The sequence below is a fragment of the Apaloderma vittatum genome, unplaced genomic scaffold (genome assembly GCF_000703405.1).
Source record: "Apaloderma vittatum isolate BGI_N311 unplaced genomic scaffold, ASM70340v1 scaffold37512, whole genome shotgun sequence".
Classification (NCBI taxonomy): Eukaryota; Metazoa; Chordata; class Aves; order Trogoniformes; family Trogonidae; genus Apaloderma; species Apaloderma vittatum.
The window spans coordinates 6,627-29,403 of NW_009703719.1; the positions used below are offsets into that span (position 1 = coordinate 6,627).

General features: G+C 39.4%; 1 protein-coding gene across 1 annotated transcript; it reads right to left on the reverse strand.

Annotated features, from left to right (window-relative positions):
- Positions 1-9,597: 9,597 nt before the first annotated feature.
- On the reverse strand, positions 9,598-22,559 carry LOC104270379 (regulator of microtubule dynamics protein 2-like; the record flags this gene model as incomplete). The annotated part of the gene is made up of 6 exons (XM_009864722.1): positions 22,516-22,559; positions 22,126-22,201; positions 20,362-20,439; positions 11,531-11,629; positions 9,767-9,820; positions 9,598-9,678 (listed from the first exon to the last, which is right to left on the reverse strand). Coding segments are annotated over exons 1-6 (432 nt in total), but the record flags the coding sequence as incomplete, so codon positions are not given.
- Positions 22,560-22,777: the final 218 nt, after the last annotated feature.

The following is a 22,777-nucleotide window of genomic DNA, read 5'->3' on the forward strand; positions in this document are numbered from 1 at the left end:
CCGTACAAACAACTCCACTATTCTACTTAATTTTGAAATGCCTCCTGGATATAATCCACTTGCTTTGCTTCCCACTGCAAAACTTCTAGCTTGCAAAAGGCACCTTAGTTTAAAACCACATTTCCAAAAAGTCAGCACCTCACACCTGCAGACTGGGAAGGGTCCAAACACCCTATATGTGCACTCACACGTACTTAGCAGCGCAAGTAAAAAACACTTGGACGTCACAAATTTTGTGCAAGTATTTCTAAGAGATCAGTATTTCTTTCCCAGATAATGCCACAGGCAATTCTGAAAGAAAATACTGTAGACAGACAGTGAGGTAATCACTGAATTTCAAGATCACTTCATTATCCAATCAACCAAAGAGCTGGAACAAAATTCAGGACCTTTTAAAATACATTTTATGGGTGAAGAAATTCCTGCTTCTCTTTATTTTGGTTAGTTGTCTATAATGTCATGAAGGAATAGAGAAGAATATTGAGATGATAAAAACCATATGCCAGACATGTCAAACTATATTATATTATTGGTCTGGATTAAGGCATTAATACATTAGCTGGACACTTCTCTTGGAGTTCCTGCCTTGCTCCTGCTGGCAACAATAGGCTAAACTATCTGCCTAAGCATTTATCAGAGGCCTTAAAAGGCACACACTGCAAAGCCAGTAAGCTTTTGCCAAAATACTCTAACAGAAGGAAATGTTACGCTGAATTCAGCACCCCTTCAACTCCACGCCACTACAGGCTGCCTGGAGCACCAGCCTGTGGCTTTCAATAAAAATTGAAAAGCTCAAAATTAGTATCAATATGCTGATTAATTCAGGGAAAACACACTCTTCTCTGTACTGAGAGTGGTTAACTTGTCAAAATTATTCTACAGTCCATTACACCAAAAAAGTAGAAAGCCAGGTACTGTCCCATGCTATTAATAAAGTGAAAAAACTTTTACTGCATCTGATCCTACTCTTTTCACACTTCCCTAACCTGAAAACTATAAACAGGCAGGTTTTCTCATATCCGAATGGTGCTCAGCATTTCATGGGTTGATGGGATTCTTTACTCACTCTGAAGGATACAGCATTTGAAAAATACATCTCCAAATAACTTTGTATAATTGTCTCTCTCCTCAGAAGCAAAGGATTATATTGGGCAATGCGCTTACACAAGTTGCAAAGGTCCCAAAAACATTGGGCAATCTTTCCCGAATCTTCCTCTGGGCTTAGGAAAAAGAATGAAACAAACCCACGACTGTTCTAAGAACTCGCTGGAGAAGAAACTGCTAACGTGCAAAGCATCCTACCTCTGGGTTGCCAGTTCTGAACAAGACTACATCAGTAACAGCAGGAGTTGTAATTGCTGCAAACTACTTAATGGGCTGTGTGAGCTGAGCCAGTGGCTTCCAGTCAATAATAAGAACTCAGGGGGAGAAAGCATTGAAAAATACCAGTAATGGCATTAAAAACAAAGCTGAGAATGGTGAGTGAACTACTATGTCACCTTTGGGCAGAGTCCTTCCAGACCAAGAGGTGTGTGCCACGCTAAAAGGAGAGAAGCCGCAACTCTGTTCAGCACACCAATCTCCGGTTTTAGGGACGAAAACTTCATTAATGCCCAAAGCTTGGCTGTTAATGGGAAGACAAAGCTGTGAGTCCTGTATTTGGCCAATCGATTTGACCTCCTCATCGATTTCTGGCTCTGCGGCTTTCTAAAAATGAACAATAAGGTCGTCTTTTTGTGTGTGTGTTTTGCTGTTTTTTTTAGGATGGGCAGGCTTTGATCTCCCTTTAGAGTGCAGCAGGAAGAGGAAGAGGTGCAAGTCGTAGGAGGAATGCAATACTTCTGTGTCAGCCCCACTTGTTCACCCTGAGGCTTAGTTCAGCTCTGACTGAATGCACAGTCATTTTCAACCTTGACTTTCTACTGTCAAGGCTTACATTTATTAAACACTTCTCATACTGTTTTGAGAGTTGAATACAAGTTCAAAATGTTCTGCAAACTGCTCCACAAAAGGTAGTCAAATTACAGGGTCAGTGACTGGATTTTCCTCTCTTCCTATCTAGTTGGTTTCTTAATCTATGTTTCATCATCCACAGGGGATATGCAGGGTGAAAAAAAACCTAGGAGGCCAGGGACCGAACAAGGGAAGCGAGGGAGTAGAAAATATGAGCAAGGCGGAAGAAAGAGCTGGTGGGAAAAAGGGAATGTTGGCTTAACTGAAGGTCATCCACGTTTTGACAGCTAATTTCTGCTGAAAAATTTTACTGATAAATATGTATACACACAGACATCCACATATAAATGTGTATGTAAAAATTAAATGGCAATTATAGCAGAGACAGAAAGATAATTATTTTATCTTCCATCTCTGCTAATTATTTCCTTATGCACTAAACACACTCAACACAGGCACAGCACATGTGTGCACTTGTTGACAAAGTCCCAACTGTCAACAGAGAGTGATATACCCCCATGGCCACAACCAAAAACGGTTACACCAGCCAACTATAACATAATTGTGTGCAACCGCTGCCAAATCCCAAGCTGACATGCATCCTGTAGGGTTTCACTGAAGTCAGCGGGGCTGCACGGTATATTAAAAGAGCCGGGCCACAAGGGTGGTCCGGAGCTGTGCTCTGATACGCAGCAACAGCAATGAGGTGCTGAGAGCAGTTCCCACTCTAGGGTACAGCTGTACCATTCCTCGCAGCTACAGGAGAAATCCCAGACTGAAGCAGAGGAGACTCCCAAACACGTACAAAGGTCGTTAATTAGAGAGTAATACCTCTTGTGGACAATTAAAAATCACACAAAGCTACAAGGCTACCTATCCCTTCTCAGTTTCATAACAGACTCTCACAGATGGTGTGACTGTAGTAGGCGTTACTTTGCATACAATTGCATAATACTGTTTTTCCCCTCAGATATTTCAATAAACCAATGCAATCACCCACTTGCAACCTTTATATGACTGTTGTATGTCACAAGTTAGGGCATTTTATGTTCTTTTGTATTTTTAGTATCTTCCTCTGGGGATGAACCTTGACTTCTCAGAGCTTTTAAGATCAACAAGGAGAGCACAGCTTGAAAATACATAGCTGAGAATAATTCCACCATTTCTCACTATACTCCAAGCAGAGGGAGAAACACCCTTTCCCACCCAGAAGATTGTGAATAAACAGTTCAGCTAGTTCCAGGATTGCTGTTGAAAAATGACAAAATGTCAGAATTCGATTTAGAATAACTAACAGTCTTGTACAATTGTTACCCGCTAGTTATTTTCTAACTTAAAAGTAATCTGGTTTCCTTTTACTATTGTACACAACGTGAAGCTTTTGGCGTTCAAGACATTCCCCTCTTTCTGTCCAGCTGCCGCCTCCACCATGACAGGGACGTACAGCCCTTCTTGCCGTGCAGTCACTGCTGAAATGGCTTGAACACAATCACACGCAGCTACAGCCCCTTCAGAAAGATTCCTGCTACACCCTGTATATATCAACTATGAGGCAATATATTTTAAACTCCTGGAAGCCTGACTTCCCTTGGCGAACTTCTTCATCCCGCAGCGCACCATCACCTCCGTGACAGCTTGTCCCACTCTGGCCCTGCACTGGGAGCACGCCAGCTGAGCAGATACACCCCACCACCCGGGCAGTCGTCTGTTGATCAGTTTGGCTGCATTAAGAACTACGCTAAAACTATGTTACTTTTGATAGGGTGTCAAAATGAGTACTTTGTGACAAACTAGTCAAATAAGCTCAGAACTTATCAGGATGGACTTCATCCTTATGTACAAAACTACGACACTATAGAAAATATCTTCTTCATTCTTCGGAATTGTTTCTAGCGGGGGAGAAATAAGCAGACAGTGCAAACAAGCCTTTTGGCAAGCACTTCAAAAACATGCATGCAGCAAACCAGTCTGATCGCTAAGATAGAGAAAAATAGACTGTATTTGCTGAAGTGCAAAATAACGTAAAATATAAGAGGTCTCAAACTCTTCCAGCAGCTCTTTTACAAATGTCTAATTTTTACCAGAATTTTGGAGTTTGAAATCTGAACTGTTGGTGGTAGCTATTAGGAAATTCCTGTTCAACTTCACAAAGAATAATAGCAGGGAAACAATAGCCTAGAATTCAAAATGAACACAAATCTGAATGCTTCCCTTAGTTTGTAATTGAAACACTATGGACTGTGCTTGGCATTTGGAGAACAAATGTGCATAAAATCTAAAGGAACAAATATCCTCTGAAAACAATGGCTTTTTGTATCAAGCTGATGTTGAGAAAAGAAAAGAAAATATTCTGTCTGATGAGAAAACATTTTTATATGGTTAACCCAAGTTATGCACATAGTTTCGATGGGGAGTTTTTTTGCAAACGAGTTACAATTTGTACTCTTCACTTTAAAAGCGGAAGTAAGTTACTTTTTTCTCCTTAAAATCTTACTTAGAAGGACAGATACTGTGGCACCTTCAAATGAGATCTGTTGCAAATATCACAGCAAGGTCTGCCTCATACGGCAAATCTGTGGTGGCTGGTGTAAGGATTTCTTGGGAAATCTCTTGTGGAAAATTCAAGATATACAAATGGTCTGTTGAAACAGGAACAAGTGATGGGTGCTGAAGTTTATACTCTGCTCTCTCTTCCATCCCTCTGTAACTTTAATTCTTTTCCTTACAGACAGTATTAAAGATGTAAATTAATGACTGGGGAGAAAAATTATGGTGATGTAAAAAAATGTAAGAAAATCTTATGGGCATAGTTTCTCCTTAGCTGCTGCATTCCTGTGTAAACATTCAGCCACTGTTTCTGCCCACTATTATATTTACCTCCTCCTTCACGTACGGCTTTCTAGAGTTTCAAATGTTACTAAGGCCAAAGGCAGAGTCTTTAACAAATCTCTGCTTCCTGCCATTATACACCTCTAAGAAGTGAATATCATAATGATCCTTTTCTGTAATATCTAAATGTCTCGCACTTGTTAATTTCAGCTCTGAATTGCCTTAATTTGTAATTACTGGAAAGGAGGGAGTAGTTTTGAAACTAAGATTTTTTTTTTTCTAAAATCACTAGTATTTTTGTAAAATATATTCTCAGCTTCAGGGAGGTTTTTATCTGCATTTTAAGCAAGACTTTCAGCAACTCTTAATGCAAATAGATCTGCTTTGCAATCTTTCTGGCTTTGCCGTCTTTGGCTCTTTCAAGACTACATTTTTTTTAATGTAACTTCTTCTTTTTAGATTAATTTTCAAAAAATGTCATAGAGACCAGAACCATGAAATTTTAATCTCTTTCTCTGCTAAATTAATCCATTTGGTGAGCTTACTGGTCCTACAAGCACTCCCCTGCCCATGCTCATCTCCAGATACAAGAAAAAATAATCTCTTTACTATTATACTTCATAATCCTATATTAAGACTTCAGTATTCTGCAAGTTCCAGCCTTAAGATAACCAACAATCTTTGTTATAAACAAGAAATTTAGCATCTTATTCCTCTTATATGCAAAGCACTATGTGTTTAATCGAGTACAACCCGCCCCCACACACTCCTCTTGGTCTTTCTATATGCAGGACAAATGCTCACATTTTCGAATTTAAATCACATTTTTCTTCTCAAATTTAAAAAACTGCTGTTTTTTTTCATCGCAGTAGTCCCACCACATCTGTTTTTGACAGCCCTTCATGTAGTCACACTCACCCAAGCTTTGAGCGCAGTACAAAGTAACGAGTCTCACAAAGGGCAGCACAACATGCACTAGATAAACAGAGCAGCTGTTACACACTTTACAATAACTCACAGCAGCCCTGAACATTAGGATTTCTTTTACTGAAGGGGTGAATGTTTCCCAGGACCCTGAGGTTATCCACCTGGACAGCAACCAAAGAAAAGCAGGACAATTTAATGTTCTGTGCACCTCCAGCAGTGAAGTACCACTCAGCAGTATGACAGTATTTACGGCCAAGGAAGAACTGTATGATTCATTGGAGGGTTTTGTTTAGAGTAGAGAGGATAAAGAGAAAGGTCTCTAAAGTAATACTACAACATTAGTTTCGTTTTCCAGATGTAAATTACACCAAATCTCCTGTTATTTCCTTTTAAAATAAAATAAAAAATGCATAGACTGAGTAGTTAAAAATGTGCCAAACTCTTTTTAAATACTGGTATTACGACTTACGGGAGTCATTCAACTAGAACTTGTTTCTTCTTTTATGATTTCTTTGGTATCCTTTTTTAGGTTCATAACAAGGTTGAAACTGGCCCTGTGATAATTTTTTTTTTCTTTTACAAGAATTACTGCTGTTTGGAAGCCTCTCTATCCCTTGAATTAAAAACATATTTTGTGGTGGAAGAGATGCACAGAAGAGATATTTGGATGTGATACAACATTCAAGACAAAAATCATCTCACTTAACTGGATGTGTTACATGAAATGAATCCTAGACAAAGCATCAAAGAAGTGCCCTGAGTTAGACCAGCTGAGTATTTGACCTGAGGATTAAAACAAACTATGGGCTATTTTACTGATGCTGAGCACCTCTGGTTCCCAGTGAAGTCACTGAAAACTGTGGATGCTCAGAAGCAATAAAAAGTAAACCACTGTCTATTATTATTTTTCATACTTATGCTGCAGGATGATTTGCATCATAAAATACATTCCCTCAGTGTGGCACCTCCCCAGCAACTTTGTCTCTCAAGCTGCTCCTGGTTTTATGCCTTTATACAATTGCAAGTTTCTCAGCAGAAGCCAACATTTAAAAACAATAAAGGAATTCCCCTGCCTGAAGAAAGATAGAAACATCACACGAGAAGCTAGGATTACACTTGGGAATGATGGGTTTGGCATGCTTGTGACAACATACCACGTGGCTGACATCCTTGAGATCCTGTGCTGTGGCAAACTGAAAGAAATCCTCAGATTGCTGCTGACCTGCATTTTCTTTTTCAGCCCATGAACCCCATCTTTCACAGGGAGGGCTGTGGTCAATTCAGGCACTTCATCAGAATCCTTTTATTACTGTCCTCCCAACGTCTCTTCAATCTTGCTACAGTCTCTTCCTTCCCTTAAACTAATCTGACTAAATATTACTCCTACATATGGCTCCAAGCCCTGAACCACTTCAGTTCCAATGTGCTGCCCTCCAAAACTGGTAACAGTCTTTCTCTAACACAATTACCAAAACAACTCGTAATACGCTAATTCAGATGGGACTTGAAGTAAAAGTAAGCATCAGCAGAGTTTGTGTTCCAGACCATCATTCTATAGTAATTCTCTTTAGCATGGACATGGTTTTACCTTGTGCTGACTGGTGTGGTTTTGGTGTGGGTTTTTTTTTAATTTAATTACACCCTAGTGCTCTAACGCCATATTTTCCTGGATGTTTTTTTTCCGAACTTAACTCAAAAGACATCACAAGTAAACAAGACAAAGCAGACAAATTGGTAATATGTGTAGAATTAGTCAGAACAGAAGAGGACAAATCATCTTGTCCTCTTCAGATGGACAAAATATTTTTGGGGCCCATTCGCTGCTCTTTCTTCTGTTCACAAACCGCTATCATTTTCATCACCACTCTGCTTGGCAGAATATACCCACTCATCCCTCAGACTGCTCCCAAATTCCTGCTCTCCCCTCAGGGTACCCCCTCATTTGCAAGTCTGCCAGTACTTCAGAGATGCGACAGGCGTTCCTTTTATCGGAGACTAAGAAGGCCCTGCAGGTGGCCCAGGGCACACAGAACTCCAGCTCATGGTTAGACTGATGACACTGGACTTCAGAGGATAGGATTCGCCTCTTGTTAACAGCACAGGCAGGAGGTGGTTGTCTCAGGTACACACCTTACACATAGTCTCTCTTTGCCATCAGGGGACAGAGAGGGGCAGGATGGAGCACCTGGATGCATGCACACGTGCATCTCTCTCTCTCTCTCTCTGTCTCCACCAATTGCAGGGAGGGCCTCAGCAACTACTTTTGGTCACCAAAATTCTGTCCAGCTATTGTTATCTAAGATGAACCACAATCTATGCTATCTCATGATTTTTCAAGAAGTCTTTATAAGTATGTTGTATGACTACTAGTTTACAAAACACGGGCAGTCTTCTGCCTACCAGAAGTCTGGGGGCATATATGTTTGGAATGTTGATATACGTTTGTTTGCAATTTTATCAGATAGCTTCAGAGTTCATTGCAAGATTACCTAGTCTGCATTAAGCTGAATACAGGAAACAAACAAACAAACAAACAAAATCACCAGCATAATCAGTGCAGATATATACAAAACAACCTGAGTTCAAGCAATTGCAGTTGTATGCTCTCTCCCTTACACCATTGGTCCTACCTTTTATGCAAAGATATAAGGTACCAAATAACGGATAATTTATAGCAGCCTGGCCTGTGTTCTGTAATAGGCAAGCTGAAAGTATGTTTCAACAGTAAGTAAAGATAAAGCAGAGTTAAGAGATTATTAGTGTCATATCTGTATCAATACATATTTAAAGAAACACAGAACTTAAGCAATGATTGCTTAATTTATGATTGGTACACACTGTAACTTGGGCCAAAAGTAAAGGCCACCCAGGAGCAGCTGTTGGTGAGGCATGCAGTGGTCTCTCCTCCCAGCAGGAACACTTGACATAAACATGTTAGTGCTCCACACACAGCATTTATTGTCAATCAAGTTACAGAGCTATTTAATGGGTTTTTTCCTTAACTTCAAAGAATTAAATGGGATAGGGCCAATTCATCTCTGGAATCACCTCTCTCTCTCCCTACCACATCTGCTGTGCTCAAAGGGGGTCCCTTAGGCTGACAAAGCTCAGGTTTGAACTTGTCACGCTCTGGGATGGTAAGACGTTTCCAGTCATAGACTAGTAATTATGGAACTTGCTTCTACATGAGATCAGACAGAGTGAACCTTCCTGCCATAACTTGGTTTGTATCTGAGAAATTAAATAACTTAAAATCTCTCAAATCTCTGTAGAAATTTTGTGTCTACATACTAAAAATACTCTAAAGGGCCTAAAAAGGAATCTGATAACCTCTTAGAGTAAATTGTTTCAGCAGATGTAGTTGGAAGAACTGTGCCTCCTTAAGTGTGTTGTGGCTGAAGACAAAGGCAATCCTGAATAACTCACCTACCTCTGTTATCACTAAGACACTGCCCTGGAGGCCTTGACAAGAATCACAAACCAGAGGCTTTCAGGAGAAGAGAGAGACTGTAGAACAAAAATCCAGAATTCTTTCAACTGAGAAGAAGTACGTCTGGGGAAAAAATTTCAGCACAGCTAGAGTGACACACTCAACTGCTTATGCTTAAGACAGTCTAATGAAATGGGCTGAATTACAAAGAGCGCAATTCAATTTTTGACTGCCTCTGACACAGACAAGTCCCTGACAGTTCCCCAAACAAAGATTTCTTTTTTTTTAAAGCTGTTGATACAGACAACTGTAATGAGCCAACCTAGAGAGGAAGAAGAAGGAAGGTTCTGTGTTCAGAGAAAAAAGTGAAACATTATGTTATTACTGACAGTGCAATAATGGGTGCCAAAGACAAGACAACAGTCATAAGAGAACAAGTTATCACTCTCAATACCCACCTCATTAGTAACTGTGAGAATTGACAGTGCAGAATCACAGTACTTCAGTGCATTGTTTTTCTGGCCAAGATCTTTATAGCACTGAGAAGAAAAAACATTTTGTTTCCAATCAGACCACTGCAAGAATACCAGAGCCTACAAATCATTATTTTTAAAAGAACTTGGTTACCTTTGCCAAATACACATAATTGTATTTGGAATATCCTGGATGCATTTCTTCTGCCTAAATAATAAAAAACAGGAAAGAAAACAGACATAAAACTTGTGGGATGAGATTTATGTGGTCTGCATAACATTTTTAGTAACGCACTAAGCTTCCTCAAACATCAGACTGAATCATCCCTACTGTGTACACCACAATCTGTTCAGCACTTAAAAAAACAATACAAGAAAACCCAAAATTCAAACCCTAAAGCAGCCACATGAGGTGTTGATACTGAACACATAAAAATGTTTTGCACTGCTTGCTCTCCTAAGTGCTTTGTAAAGATATCAGATCATCCTACAGAATATCTGTTGGATTCATTCTCTTACACGGTGGGTTGGAAGACACTGCGCTCTCTAGATTATTAATATTAATCTCCTCATTAAAGAAATAACCAACCAATCAACCACACTCTGTGTAAAGGGTATGAATTCATCAACTTTATAATTATTTTTCTTTCACAGACCCTTATCTTCTAGCTCTGAGTTCACCTTTCTTTTCACATTACCATCTAGCTCTGAGATCACCTTTCTTTTCACATTATCATCTTCTGAGTAGTTCAGGTCTTTAAGAAAGCTCAAGTCTTCCTTTTAAAACACATCAAGGATGTGTATTAGGTTGAAAGATGAGTTAAAATCTTACCAATTATCTCCTAATCAAGAAGCAGTAGTTTTTGCAAAAGAAAAACTACATCAGTTAAATTCATAGTAGCTGTAATACTTGGACTAAAACAATGCTGCTTTCACCACAACTGTGTATTATCAAACAACTAAAAAAAACCCCAAACAGTTGTCTTCTTAGACAGTAGTTTAATTTTTGTGCAGAGGATGGCTTAAAACCACAGTTTTACTCTGCAGCCCACCACAAAATGTCCTGAAGATAAAGTGAACATTTCAAATTATTTCTACCACCTTTAGAGTTTGACCTTAAAGATAAAATCTCTTAAACTCAGAAGATCGTAATGCATTGTATTGTCCAAAACTCGGGAGATCATTCCATCTTTCTAAACCCACAGAAAATGAGCACTTTTGACAGTGAAGAAAATATGCTTGTCTGATTCGTTTGAGAAACGGTCTGAAAGCAATTGTAATGATGGAAGTTTATGCTTTGAATTCAGTCAAGTGAAAAACCTGTAGTTTTCAGCTCCAGAAGTAGAAATAATTTGTACAAACAACACTGAAAGACAAGTTTATTTTATTCATGTGGTGTCTTCTAGTAACTGTGCATGCAAGTAGAATGCCCTGGAACATGAGACCTACATGAAAGCTTTATTTTCTACCTCACTATAAAGGCAATTTTATCTCCACGAACAAGAAAGGCTTCTACTGAAATTCAATGAAAAGAGCTTCAGATCAGAAAAAGGGAGGTGTCACAATGTCAGTTTTCCTTGTCGATGTTAACCCCTTAGAAAACCAGGCAAAATGGGTTACTGCTATGGTTAATTTCTTTCAGTGGCACATATAACTAATATATATCCACCTCTCGTTAAAAACAGTAACTCTTAACCAAGGCAAGTCATTGAAGAATTCCCTAAAACTAAAGAAAGAGAAGAAAAAGTGCTAGCCGTTCATCTCCAAACTGATTTAAAAATAGAAAAAATATTTTTGTAGAGAGCTCTTTACATTTATAGCTACTGAACATAATCTAGTGAGCAGGTATCTTGACAACAGACACATATAGCAGCTGGTAAAGAGTCACATAGGAAAACCCTTGGCTAGGAGGAGTTACCTTAAGGAAATTCTGCAACGCTTCTTCTACTGTTGAAGTTGGTGGAGTCCCAAAGAGAGCAGTTGCTACTTTCCTTTCAATCCAAGACAACTGAGCTACCTATAACGAAAAATCAAAAAGTATTTAGCATTGCTTCTCAATTCTGGAGTAAATACTGTCCTGTGCCACTGTGCTACTTACACAACCTATTTTGCAAAAGAACCTGTAGAAGAATGTTTTATATTGCTGATTTGCCAAATAAAAGCAAAGTCTTTTGGATTTTAGATTCTGTTAACAGGAAAAATGTACACATTAAGAAATACGTGACAAAACACCAACATCATTGATATGAGATTATGCCAATGTACAAAGCTTAAAGTACAGTGTATGTTTTGTAAGCCCTTGCAATTTTTTTAAACCTAAGGCTAGAGATTGTGTTTTAAACCTGTTAAGGTTTGCATCATAGTCCACTTTTCAACATTACTAAAAGCTCTTGCTACAGTCAAAACGTGAGTGCTTTTGGTGCTTGTAAAACAAGTGCATTTATTATATAGAAGCTGGTGATAACCCCCATTAAGGAACAGGCTTCATCTTTTTTCCTCTTCAAATCTGGCAATACTTGCCAAAGACCTCTTCTCATTTCAGGAAGACAGGCTGTTACTAAAGGGCTTTAGGGAACTGTCATACTGCTACACAACATATATGACCTCTTCCCTTACATATATTGAAACCTGACAGAAACTGCTCTGCATTAACATATTTGGCTCCATCACCCAACCTAGTGAAACAAACCTCACGTCTCTCGAATAAAGGATGGAGCTGCTAAGAAATACAACGTGAGACTGGAGCCTGTTTAAACAGAGAAGTGAAGCCACCCTCCTCTGGACACTTCAACAAAATCTATAAAGTCAGGACTCCACTCCTTCACACCAGTCTTTGAACCACAGCACTGGTGACTCCTTTCACAGAGTACAGCTGAGTTTAGAAACTGCAAAAACTAAGGTTCTGTGTTTTCCTATCAATTTCTGGCCTGATCTGACCTATGCAGAGACAACACAGAGAAGAGATACACACAGACAAAGAAAGAGAGACTCTCATCGGAGACCTGGAGGTGAAATCTAAATTGTGTAGGGACATCTCTTTTTCAGAGGAAGTTGCAATTCAAATAACAGAGTTGAGCCTTGATCTCAAGTCTGTCCTACTGCCATAAAAATGAAAATGATTTTGGATAGCTTTAGATTATTCCCGCCTCATTGCCTGGCTTCTCATTCTCTTCAGGGCTGTTGCTGGTCCCCTCCACCTTCTTCAGCTAAATCCAGCAATTACCCAGTAGACGTTAGTTAATTATGGTAAAACGTACAAATTCATCTACACACAACTACCCACAGCCATCAACCAGAATGCTTCTGAGAAGACACCAAGCTCTGTGTGTTTCTTGTTGCAAACTACCCTAAAAATATCACCACAATGAGTACAAATACAGGCCAGCACACAACAGGAAGGTGCACAGGACCATGTTTTCTCATCTGGCCCCAATGACTCTAGCTGCCTAAGAGCAACACTGCTTGGAGATAGAAGGCATCCTCGTCATGTCTTGATGGTTTTTTGGCAGGGTCCAATGCCTTTTTCATTAAAGGCCGTCAGTAAGTCTTTCACACAAACACACTAAAAATTATATTCCAGATAGAAACAAAGCTAAGATAATAAAGCTTTTATTTTTCATTCTCTCTTTCTCTCTCTCATATAACCCACTACCGAAGCCTCTTCTAAGCTAATAAAGTGGTTTTTATAAAAGCTCCGCAGCAGTCCTAGAAGCACTGAAACAACTCTGCAACTCCCCTCTGCACTACAGTGCTTTTATACTGTGTTACAAACTGCAGCAGGCTGGTTTCACATCACATTGCAGGTATGTATAATTCCCTCACCCAATTCTTTTCCCTAGCTACTCTATAGTTCCTGAGACATATTCTGCAAGAGACATTAAAAGAATTTTTACAAAAGTATTGTTTTCTTCACGACTGCTGCAGCATTTATATTCTTTTGGAAAAGGAAGGGGGCTTCTGTATTTCTAGGTCCATAACATCAAGAGAGAGGTAGCTCATTAGAGGAAGGAAAAGAGGGAAAAAAATAAAGTGAACATATACACTTACACTGTTCTCTACTAGACCACACTATACCCTGGTGATACACAGACACCACACAGATATAATTACAACACACATGTAGACTGTTATGCAATAGTGAGGAAACAAAATTGCAGTTTTTCCATGTGGAGTTATAATTACCTATCGAAAACACAAGTTCTTCCTGGCAGCTGATTTATTTTCTTGGAAGATTCAATCAGAACTGATTTACTGAGGTTTTAGTCCTTATTTTGCCTGGCTTAGGTGCTGCTTTGCGCTATTCAAACCTAAAATAAGCCCAAATATATATGTACTTGGCCATTTTTTTATTACAAATCCCACGAAAAGTGGGAAATGCATGTAGGCTCAGTAGTGAGTTTTCTTTAATATGCACTGACTCCAGCAGTATACATGGTGACTACCACGCAGACAGTCTGAGGGTTCTCTTAGGTTTTGAGCAGTCAGACTTATGTGCCACTGGCTTGATGAATTAATTGCAGCTAACTCTAGCAATCTATAAATTAAGTGATTAGTATAAGCAAGTTTTCCAGGTTCTTTGCATGGAGAGAAGAATTTCCATTAGGTAATTCCTCTTCACCTATATTAGCCCGGGACAGACACTCCTCTCTCTCTGCTTTCTTTCCTTCAGCTACAGAAGGAGCGTAGACAATTACACTTTGTGGATGGCTAAAGAGGTGAGGTGAATCCCATCACAACAGCTTAACCACACCCCACCTGAGCCACTCTGCACCCCCCTCTGACTGAGGCGGGACAAATGGAAAAGACCTGTTTTATGCAAGACACAAAACTGTGTCCTGGAGCAGTAATGATGAACAGGAAATTATACCCTTCCCCTTAAACACACACAAGCACAGTCTTTAATCTGCAATAACTTTATTAGAGTAAATTTTACTGTAGTGCAAATTTCACTTCTACAGTCAAGGTTATTCCAAATAGTGCAAAGCATATAGAGTAGAATCACAGAATCCTTTAGGCTGGAAAAGACCTTTAAGATCATCCAAGTGCAACCATTAACCTAGCACTGCCAGGCTCACCTCTAAATCATGCCACCAAGCACTTCATCTACACGTCTTTTAAATACATCCAGAGATGACGACTCCACCCCTTCACTGGGCAGCCTGTTTCAATGCTTGACAACCTTCTCAGTGAAGAATTTTTTCCTAATATACAACAACAACAACAACATTGAAGAATGGAAGTTGTTTTTGCCCTACAGATGATTTCCAAACCTTAAGTGGGTTTTGGTTTTTTTTAAGTCTCCCAAGCCCTGATACCAGTCCCCCTAGCAGCCTGAAAATTCACAAGAGCACTGCAAGGAACACTGTACTTTCACAGAATATCAGGTTTTAATGTATTGGGTAAGTTGAGGAACACTTCCCCAGGTGTCGTACATGAGGAGAGCTATTTCCACTCGTTTAAGAGTGGAAAACCATGGCCTGAGGGGCCATGAGCCAACTCCTGAACTTCCCTTGGGCTGGAGGGGAGTGGGTCACGACAATAGCCTGGCCTCTGCATGGAGAGGAGGCCGCTCTTCAGTATCTGAAAGCTAACAGAGACGGTTGTCTTAAACAGTCTCTCATAGGACAGTCAAACGGTATGCTCTCATCCGTTTCTTCTACCCAAATCTCTGCTAGCATCAGAGATCAAAGAAGCCACCACAGAATTAAACTGCAGCTGGCCATAAAGTTTGTACCTAGCACACTCCTGTTGGCCTCTTGCTCCTCTGAAGACCAAGGCAGAAAACGTGTTTCTCCCTTTAACACTGGGAAAAGTGATTTCCTAACATCCCTTTTTCTTCCTTAGTCTCAGATCAGCAAAATCATATATGAACACTATATGAACACATATATGAACACTGTAACACTAGCTGAAGCTCAGATTTTTGTTTTTCCCTTCCATTTGTTTTTGATGAGATGCAAACTCTTCCCATTGACAGCTCTTCCTTCCCAAACTCCAGGACCATGGTACCAAGGGAACTAACCCACTTGGATTGGAAATTCAGCCAGGATTGACTCCCATTCCTAAAGGATGCCACCCTCTGATGTTCCCTTGCTAACAGCTCCCTGAAGACAGATCCCACAGTTGTCCTCCATAAAGGAAAATCATCCCACTGATTCAGCTTCAGTAAAGTGTTAATGGTACCTACTTAAACATCCACAGAGAGTTTCTCCTTTTTTATTACATCATATTAATGTAAAATTGTAATAAAAAGTTTTGCAATGTTTTGACTTCTGGATGAGATTAGGTAACTGCACAGCAGTTTTAGAATGCTGACTTCCAACACAAATATTCTCTTTCTTGACAGCTGAGGAACCAGGACAGTCTGCACAGGCATTCAGGCATCTACCCAGCTTGAATTTCCTGTGCCTTTCACTTTTGAGCAGAGGGAGCAGACTTATAGAGCACACAGACAAAGGAACTGGGTCAATTTGTTCCCAGATGTAACCTAAAGAGATACTAGGATACGCGAAAAATGAATCCAACACATAGCACATAGCCTGCAAAAAGAAAATACCAAAAGAACTAATTTTTAACACCTCACTACGATGTACCAGAGACTTTGATCCTGTTTCACAAGGATACACTAAGTGTTCTGTGTCAATCCTATAATGGCAAGTAGCCATGAGACTCAACTAGATAGATGCTCCACTTTAAAAGCTATTCTAAGCATTAAAACACTAAAACCCCCCACAAATTATAAGATTATCAGACAGCTGTGCCCAAAACTCTAAGGAAACAAAAGCAGCCATGCACCATAGATCAATTCACTTCCAATAAATATTTCTTGCTGATCCAAAGAGCAAAGTAGTTTTCACTTTCCCTTAACAAAAATGAAGCTGAAACTCAAAAGGTTCTAATTGTACTTCTTTTAAATCATATGAACTAACTGAAGCATGTATTTAAAATATTAAACCTTCCCCAAAAGTTAGCTCAGTCAGTAGAGCATAGCGCTAACAACGTTAAGGTCGCAGGTTCGTTTCACATTCGGTCCCCATGTGTTGCCTGATCTAGTCGAGAGGTGGCGTCCCCGGCGGCAGGGAGGCTGGATTAAAATGATCTCTAAGGTCCCTTCCAGCCTAGGCCATTCTATGACATATACTTAACAAAGCTGGTTTTTGTCACAGAAAGCTGAGAAGAAGAGCTTTGTCCAGTACCACAGACATTTTGAATGAAAATTATTTTGCTGCAGTTGCTTTTCTTTGGAATAGTAACAGCTCTTTTACACAGTAAACACTAGTTAGTACGTTGATTGCTATTACATAGTAATCATCTTTTCCTAATATTATCACTAAAGTTACCCTGGAAAAAACTACCACTATGTAGAAATTCATATGAGCAGTTATCCATTACTAGTGGTGTTCAGTTATGCTTGCTCAATGCATAAATAAATAGGTTTTTTTCCCCCTTGTCACTGCTGTAAAACACAATAGAGCTATATTAGAGCTATAGGTGGCTTCTTGTACACACAGCAGGTCTCATGGGCAATTTTGCACATCATTACATCTATGAAATGGTTGGTGAAAATCTTGCCTACCTGACTGTGATACCAGAAGTCATTTTGTAACGAAGCTGAGATGATACACACATCAGAACAGAATCTTCCCTTTTTTATATAGCTCTGCTGGCTTTAGAATGGTTAGAGAAATAAGAAACTGCAAAAACTGATTTTTAGACAAGGTGGCACAAAACTGCCACCAGCTCTGCATCAGAGACAACGCTCCACTGCTGCGAGGTAGTGAAAATCCAGCTATTATGACACTTTGCATCAGCTTTGAATCTGGCCCAGTGAGAATAATTGCTGAGTAAGAAACTTGGCACTCCTGTGCCATTGCTCTTTGCAAAGTACTGTGTTACACTGAGGGAGGTAAGAAATGGGAGAGCCAAATTCTGGCAAAACTCCACAGATAAACAGCTTTTACTAGTACAGCATGCAGTCTCTGGGCACATATTCAGCCTTCAGTAAAACTTCTTCACTTGCCTATGCTATACTTTTTACCTAAAAGTCTGTTCAGTTGATTCTCATTTGTGAAAACGAACTGGAGCCCTGAGTTACAACACCTGAAGCATCCCCTTTTACAGTCTCTCATGCCATACCTACTTCTTTTAGTTTGTCAGCCCAAAAAACAGCACTAGGAATAGGAAATAATTAGAAACATCTGACTATATTAGGAAAATGTAAGTACATCAGGTTTCCCAAAAGAGCTACCAAAGTCTAGCAAATATCAAAGACCATGTACCTTTTCCAACCACACCATTTCAGTAGAAGAGTATGTGACTAAAACTAGACACCACCACCCCTGGAACAACCTTTATGAAAGAACAGATTTTGTGGCCAACTCTAATCTGACCCTGCAGTCAACTAGGCTAAATGTAAAAACTAACCTTCTTTCCCCGGTCATGCCTTTTTCTTCTGTAATTTCCTCATATTGGACAACACAGGCTTCCTGGTAGACAGCGCAGAAAGAACAGAGGGCCTAAGAGGAGCATGATCACTCCATCTACAGGCATCAGTATAGAGAAGGAGTGTTCAGTGAATTGTTCAAGCACCCTATCATAATCCCTACCCTGAAGAATTACTTGGAACCAATGCCACAGACAACAGTCTACTTTTTGGGATATTTACCAGATGATGAAATAGCAGAACGCACAGTCTGCAGAACAGGACTAAGGAATTTGTCACATCTTCCAGAAGCACTTACTACCTGTATCACATTCAAGTCCAAAAGCTATGTTAGTGGATCAGCCCAGAAACCTTCTCCTGCAGCCGGCTAAAACTAGCAAGGCTATCACCAACTTCCCTGGGCTAGGATTAAGATCTAGGTTTTGTAGTAGAGCCTCAAAACTAATGTTCCCAAATGATGGCCTCATCCTGCTACTGAAAGTGTGCAAACGACAGTAATTAATTTTTAAGAGCTGACAGCTCCGGAAGTTGAAACAAAACATTATTCAGTCCTATACTTGCATTTATTTATACAATTAAAATCTGTTCTAAGTGTTTACTATTCTGTCATGGCAGATACAGAAGTTTAAGAAATTATTAAAAAAAAAACAACACAAGAAAAAAGAACTCAATTCTTAAGTATTTCAGCGTCTACATCTGCTTAGTTGGACTGTTTCAGTAAAATGCAGGTCAAGTCATACCCTAAAGCAAACGCTTATCTGTGGCTTCAATGCTCAGTAAGGAAGCCCTGCATAGATGCTGCCAGTGTGGAACATGAGTTTGTAATGATACAGTGCAACAAACCATATGTCTTAGTCAGGAAGTGGTGACAGGCACTAAAATGAAACAAGAGTGAAAAAACAGTGCAGTAAGAACAAAGCGAGGTATACTGACAGTACATGCAAAGTTCCCAAAAGTGACAGCTCAAGAAGTAATCCATGAAAAACATCTGGGAATATTTGACATAAATAGAAGCTGCAGTCAGCTGTTGGACACAGCATGGTATAAAAGTCCTTAAGGAGTAACCGGTGAGAGATGCTCTTCAAAGGCAGGACAGCAAGCACACTACAGGACAATCTTCAGCAACTCACTTTTGCATAGTTAATGCTGATATTCAAGAATACAGTGTGACAAAAAGCAAAATGAAAAGCTCTTTGAAAAAAGTTGGTGTCACTCCTTATTCAAATCAACTGAAAAAAACCACAGTTGCTGAAAGCTCTTTGAAAGCTAAATATGTGATCTGAAAAAAACGTTAAAAGACTACTTTGCATTAAGTCTTGTTGCAGATAAAGACTAAGTGAAAGGCTGGAATGTATCACAGCAACTCCTTTCCAGTTTGCAGGCACTTTTCAGTGACTAGTATTGGAAGGAAAAAGGCAGGGCTGGAAATCACTGCGTTAGCAGTTATTATACCGAGAAGCCTCCCACTAATCTTTTACAGCATAGACTATGGAAGAACTTTTTCTTCTGACAAAAGATGCCTCACATTACTAAAGATGAAGCAGCAAGGTTATATAACCATCTGAGCCATCAACGATGTTAGCATAAGACAACTCTTACATTACAAGCACAAGAATATTTTTTATAAAAAATAAACAAAACCCAATCAGCAGCTAAGCCTGTAACACAATTATTTTAATTTTTCATATATGAGTACTTACGCTACGTCATTAACAAAATATTGAAAAGCAGCTGTTGTGCTGGCATAACACAAATCATCTCTCTTGCAAAACTTCTCAGTGAATTATAGATTTTTATGCCGCACCTTTGTTGTGACATTCTCCTGGAATTTACCAAGCTGGTATGGTAGCCTTGCTGCCACAGACACAATCCCACAGCATATAAATGTCTTTAACTTCTGTGACAGATGGGGAATAAAGTTACCAAAAGACTATGTTACCAGCCCAAGGTCATCCAGAAAGTTTGTGGCAGAATAAAGAACTGAAATCAAGACTTACAATATCAGAGGTCACCCTTCCTTCCTTCCAAGTATCAATTACTTTTCATTCATACATTCAGAAAAGAAACCTGAACCCAACAATGAAGGGCTTAAAAGCACAGCCTGATGTACGTGACAGGAGTGGTCAGCAGTTAATACCACACATGTGGAAGAGCTAATTAAAAAAATGTAAAAGTACTGCTTCATTTAGCTCAAAACCTCTACTTCAGTAAATATCAACTTTGTCTTAAGTCCCTCTATTTCATTTCAAATGCACTACCATTTCGCAGTATACTCAATTCATATGTTAGATAAAAAACCAACTTACTGAATAGCACCATCTTCCATTTAGGTAATATAATAAAGGATCTTGAGGCTTAAGTTCAATTGCTTTGTCTAGGTGCTCCTATTAGAAAGAAAATCAGTGTCACTTTAGATGTTTGTTTGGCAAGTGTGTTTACATTCTAAGAAGTTTGCTGCAAATCATAAATACAGAAATTCTCTTCTGCAATTCTAACATCTTAAAATTATTTTAACTAGCAAACTCCTTCCTTACGGAAGGAAATCATAACCAAAATTATTTAGCAACTTTGCATAAAATGCAAGAAGGCATACTCTATTTAAAAGATGACTAAGCAGCTCTAAAGTTCAATCAAAGAACTCAAGAACTTCTGTCTTACAAATGTGTATCTTCAATTAAATTATTTTTATTTACAGTTAGTATTAGGAAACTGTCACACAATAAATCAGTGAGAAAGCAACCACTCTCTTCGACAGATCTTTCACGCCAGCACCCACCACCGAAGCATAGTCTCTTCCAGCCTGGAATGTGACTGCCCCAACCAAATGATATGACATAACAAACTGTTAAATTCAGAAACAAAAAAAACTGTGAAATCCAGAAAATAAGATGGTTCTGCTCATAGTGAAACCATAAAGCCTAGAAAGTATCTAGTGAAGCACTTCTTCCAAAAGCATTTTCATTAAGGGTCATGAGTGTCTTTATTTCATTCTTTAATTTACTAAAGAAAGCTCTTATTGCTCAACCTGCGATTGAAGAAAAAAGAATCTTATTTTGTCCCTAATTACCATTTCCCTCTCAAAATAAATTTCACTTCTGAAGTTTCTTTTTTCCCCCCTAGTTTTTGCCCTCCATTTTTCTAATTAAGCCAGTCACTAAAGCATCTGAGTTATACAGACCTAAGAGCCTTTTTTTCTATAATTTTGTCCACAAACTACTCAGCTAAGCACTATGTTTTCACACGATTATTTTCCCAAATCCCTAGCATTTCCAAACAATTCACACAGATTTCAGCAATTACTTCCGAAGAGGAAATCCCCCCTAAAAAGGCTACTGCTAACACTGTGGGCTCTTTTTTAAACTCCATCCTTAAACAACTGCAGCGCTTGTGTTAGTCGTCGTTTTCCCTTCGCCCCCAGCTTGTCCGAGCGCTCGCTCAGGGCTTTGCTTTCTTGGCACAGCTCAGCTGTAATTAACGCTCTCTCACAGGAAAGCTCTGCGACGCTCCTGACACGGCTGTGATGTGACAGAGCCCCATCGCAGCCATTCCCTGGGCAGTGGAAAGCATCTGCTGCCTCTCACTGACACCCAGAAAGGGGGAACACTGGCTCAGAGGGCACGGGATGGAAAGCGCCGAAGCAACGCTGAGGACAAGGAGGGGTAAGACTAGCAGACGTAACACAAACTGCTAACTCTAAAAAACACAGGTACCCTTGAAAAGGACAGTGTTGAAACAAATATTATTCCTTCAGGGTGGCATGAAGGATGATGACAGAACTGTGTTAGTTCATCGCTTAATATTTCACAGTTTTATTTTCTAAACAGACTGTTACTCCCTTTTTATCCCCCCTTTGACTACAAAATAAAACTGAAATCTTAATGCTGTTCCCAGAGTTGTATAAGCATATCATCTACCTGCAGACATGAAAATTAATTTTTCACTTTAACATCAGCACCAACATATACCTGTGAGGCTGAATTACTCTGTTGGAAAAATTCATCTTAGACACTATATAAGGAAATAATTTAAAGGAATAGCTTAAAAATCCCCCAAACCCTACAAAAACATACCTTAAAGAGATAACCATTCCTGATTTTGTTTTGTACACTTTCAAACTGAGACATATAGCCACACATAATTGCAAACCTGAGAGGGGAAAAGAAAAACACACACACATACTTTTCATGATTTAAATAAACCTTCAAATCAAATTACAAAATATTTCAATACCTAATTCACAGATTAACACCTGGTTTTCTTCCATCTTCATGGCTGGATAGAAGTTTGGCATGAGCTGTATATATTCAGGAGCAGACAAAACCAAACCAAACCAAACCAATAATGGAAACAAGGAAGAAGTTTAAATGACACTGTTTGGACTGTCAGCGAAGTGAAAAACCAGGAATTTCTCCTCCAAAATTTGTTCCCCTTAGATCAGAGTGTGACACTTTCAGCCTCACTCCATCACTGACAGTGGTTTCACTGGACATGCTGCACTCGGCATCGCAACGCACTGAGAACGGGAACGCCATCTGCAACTGCAGCTCACCCGGGAAGGCAAATCCTCGGTCTGTGCTCAGCTGGAAGCTGTGCAGACCTCAAAAATTGTTGCCTCCTACTCTTCTCAAGTACCCTGGTGTGTTCTCCGCACCTTTAAAATTACTTAAAAACATGCACACACATTCTGCTCTAACACGATCACTACTGCTATTACTAGCTGCG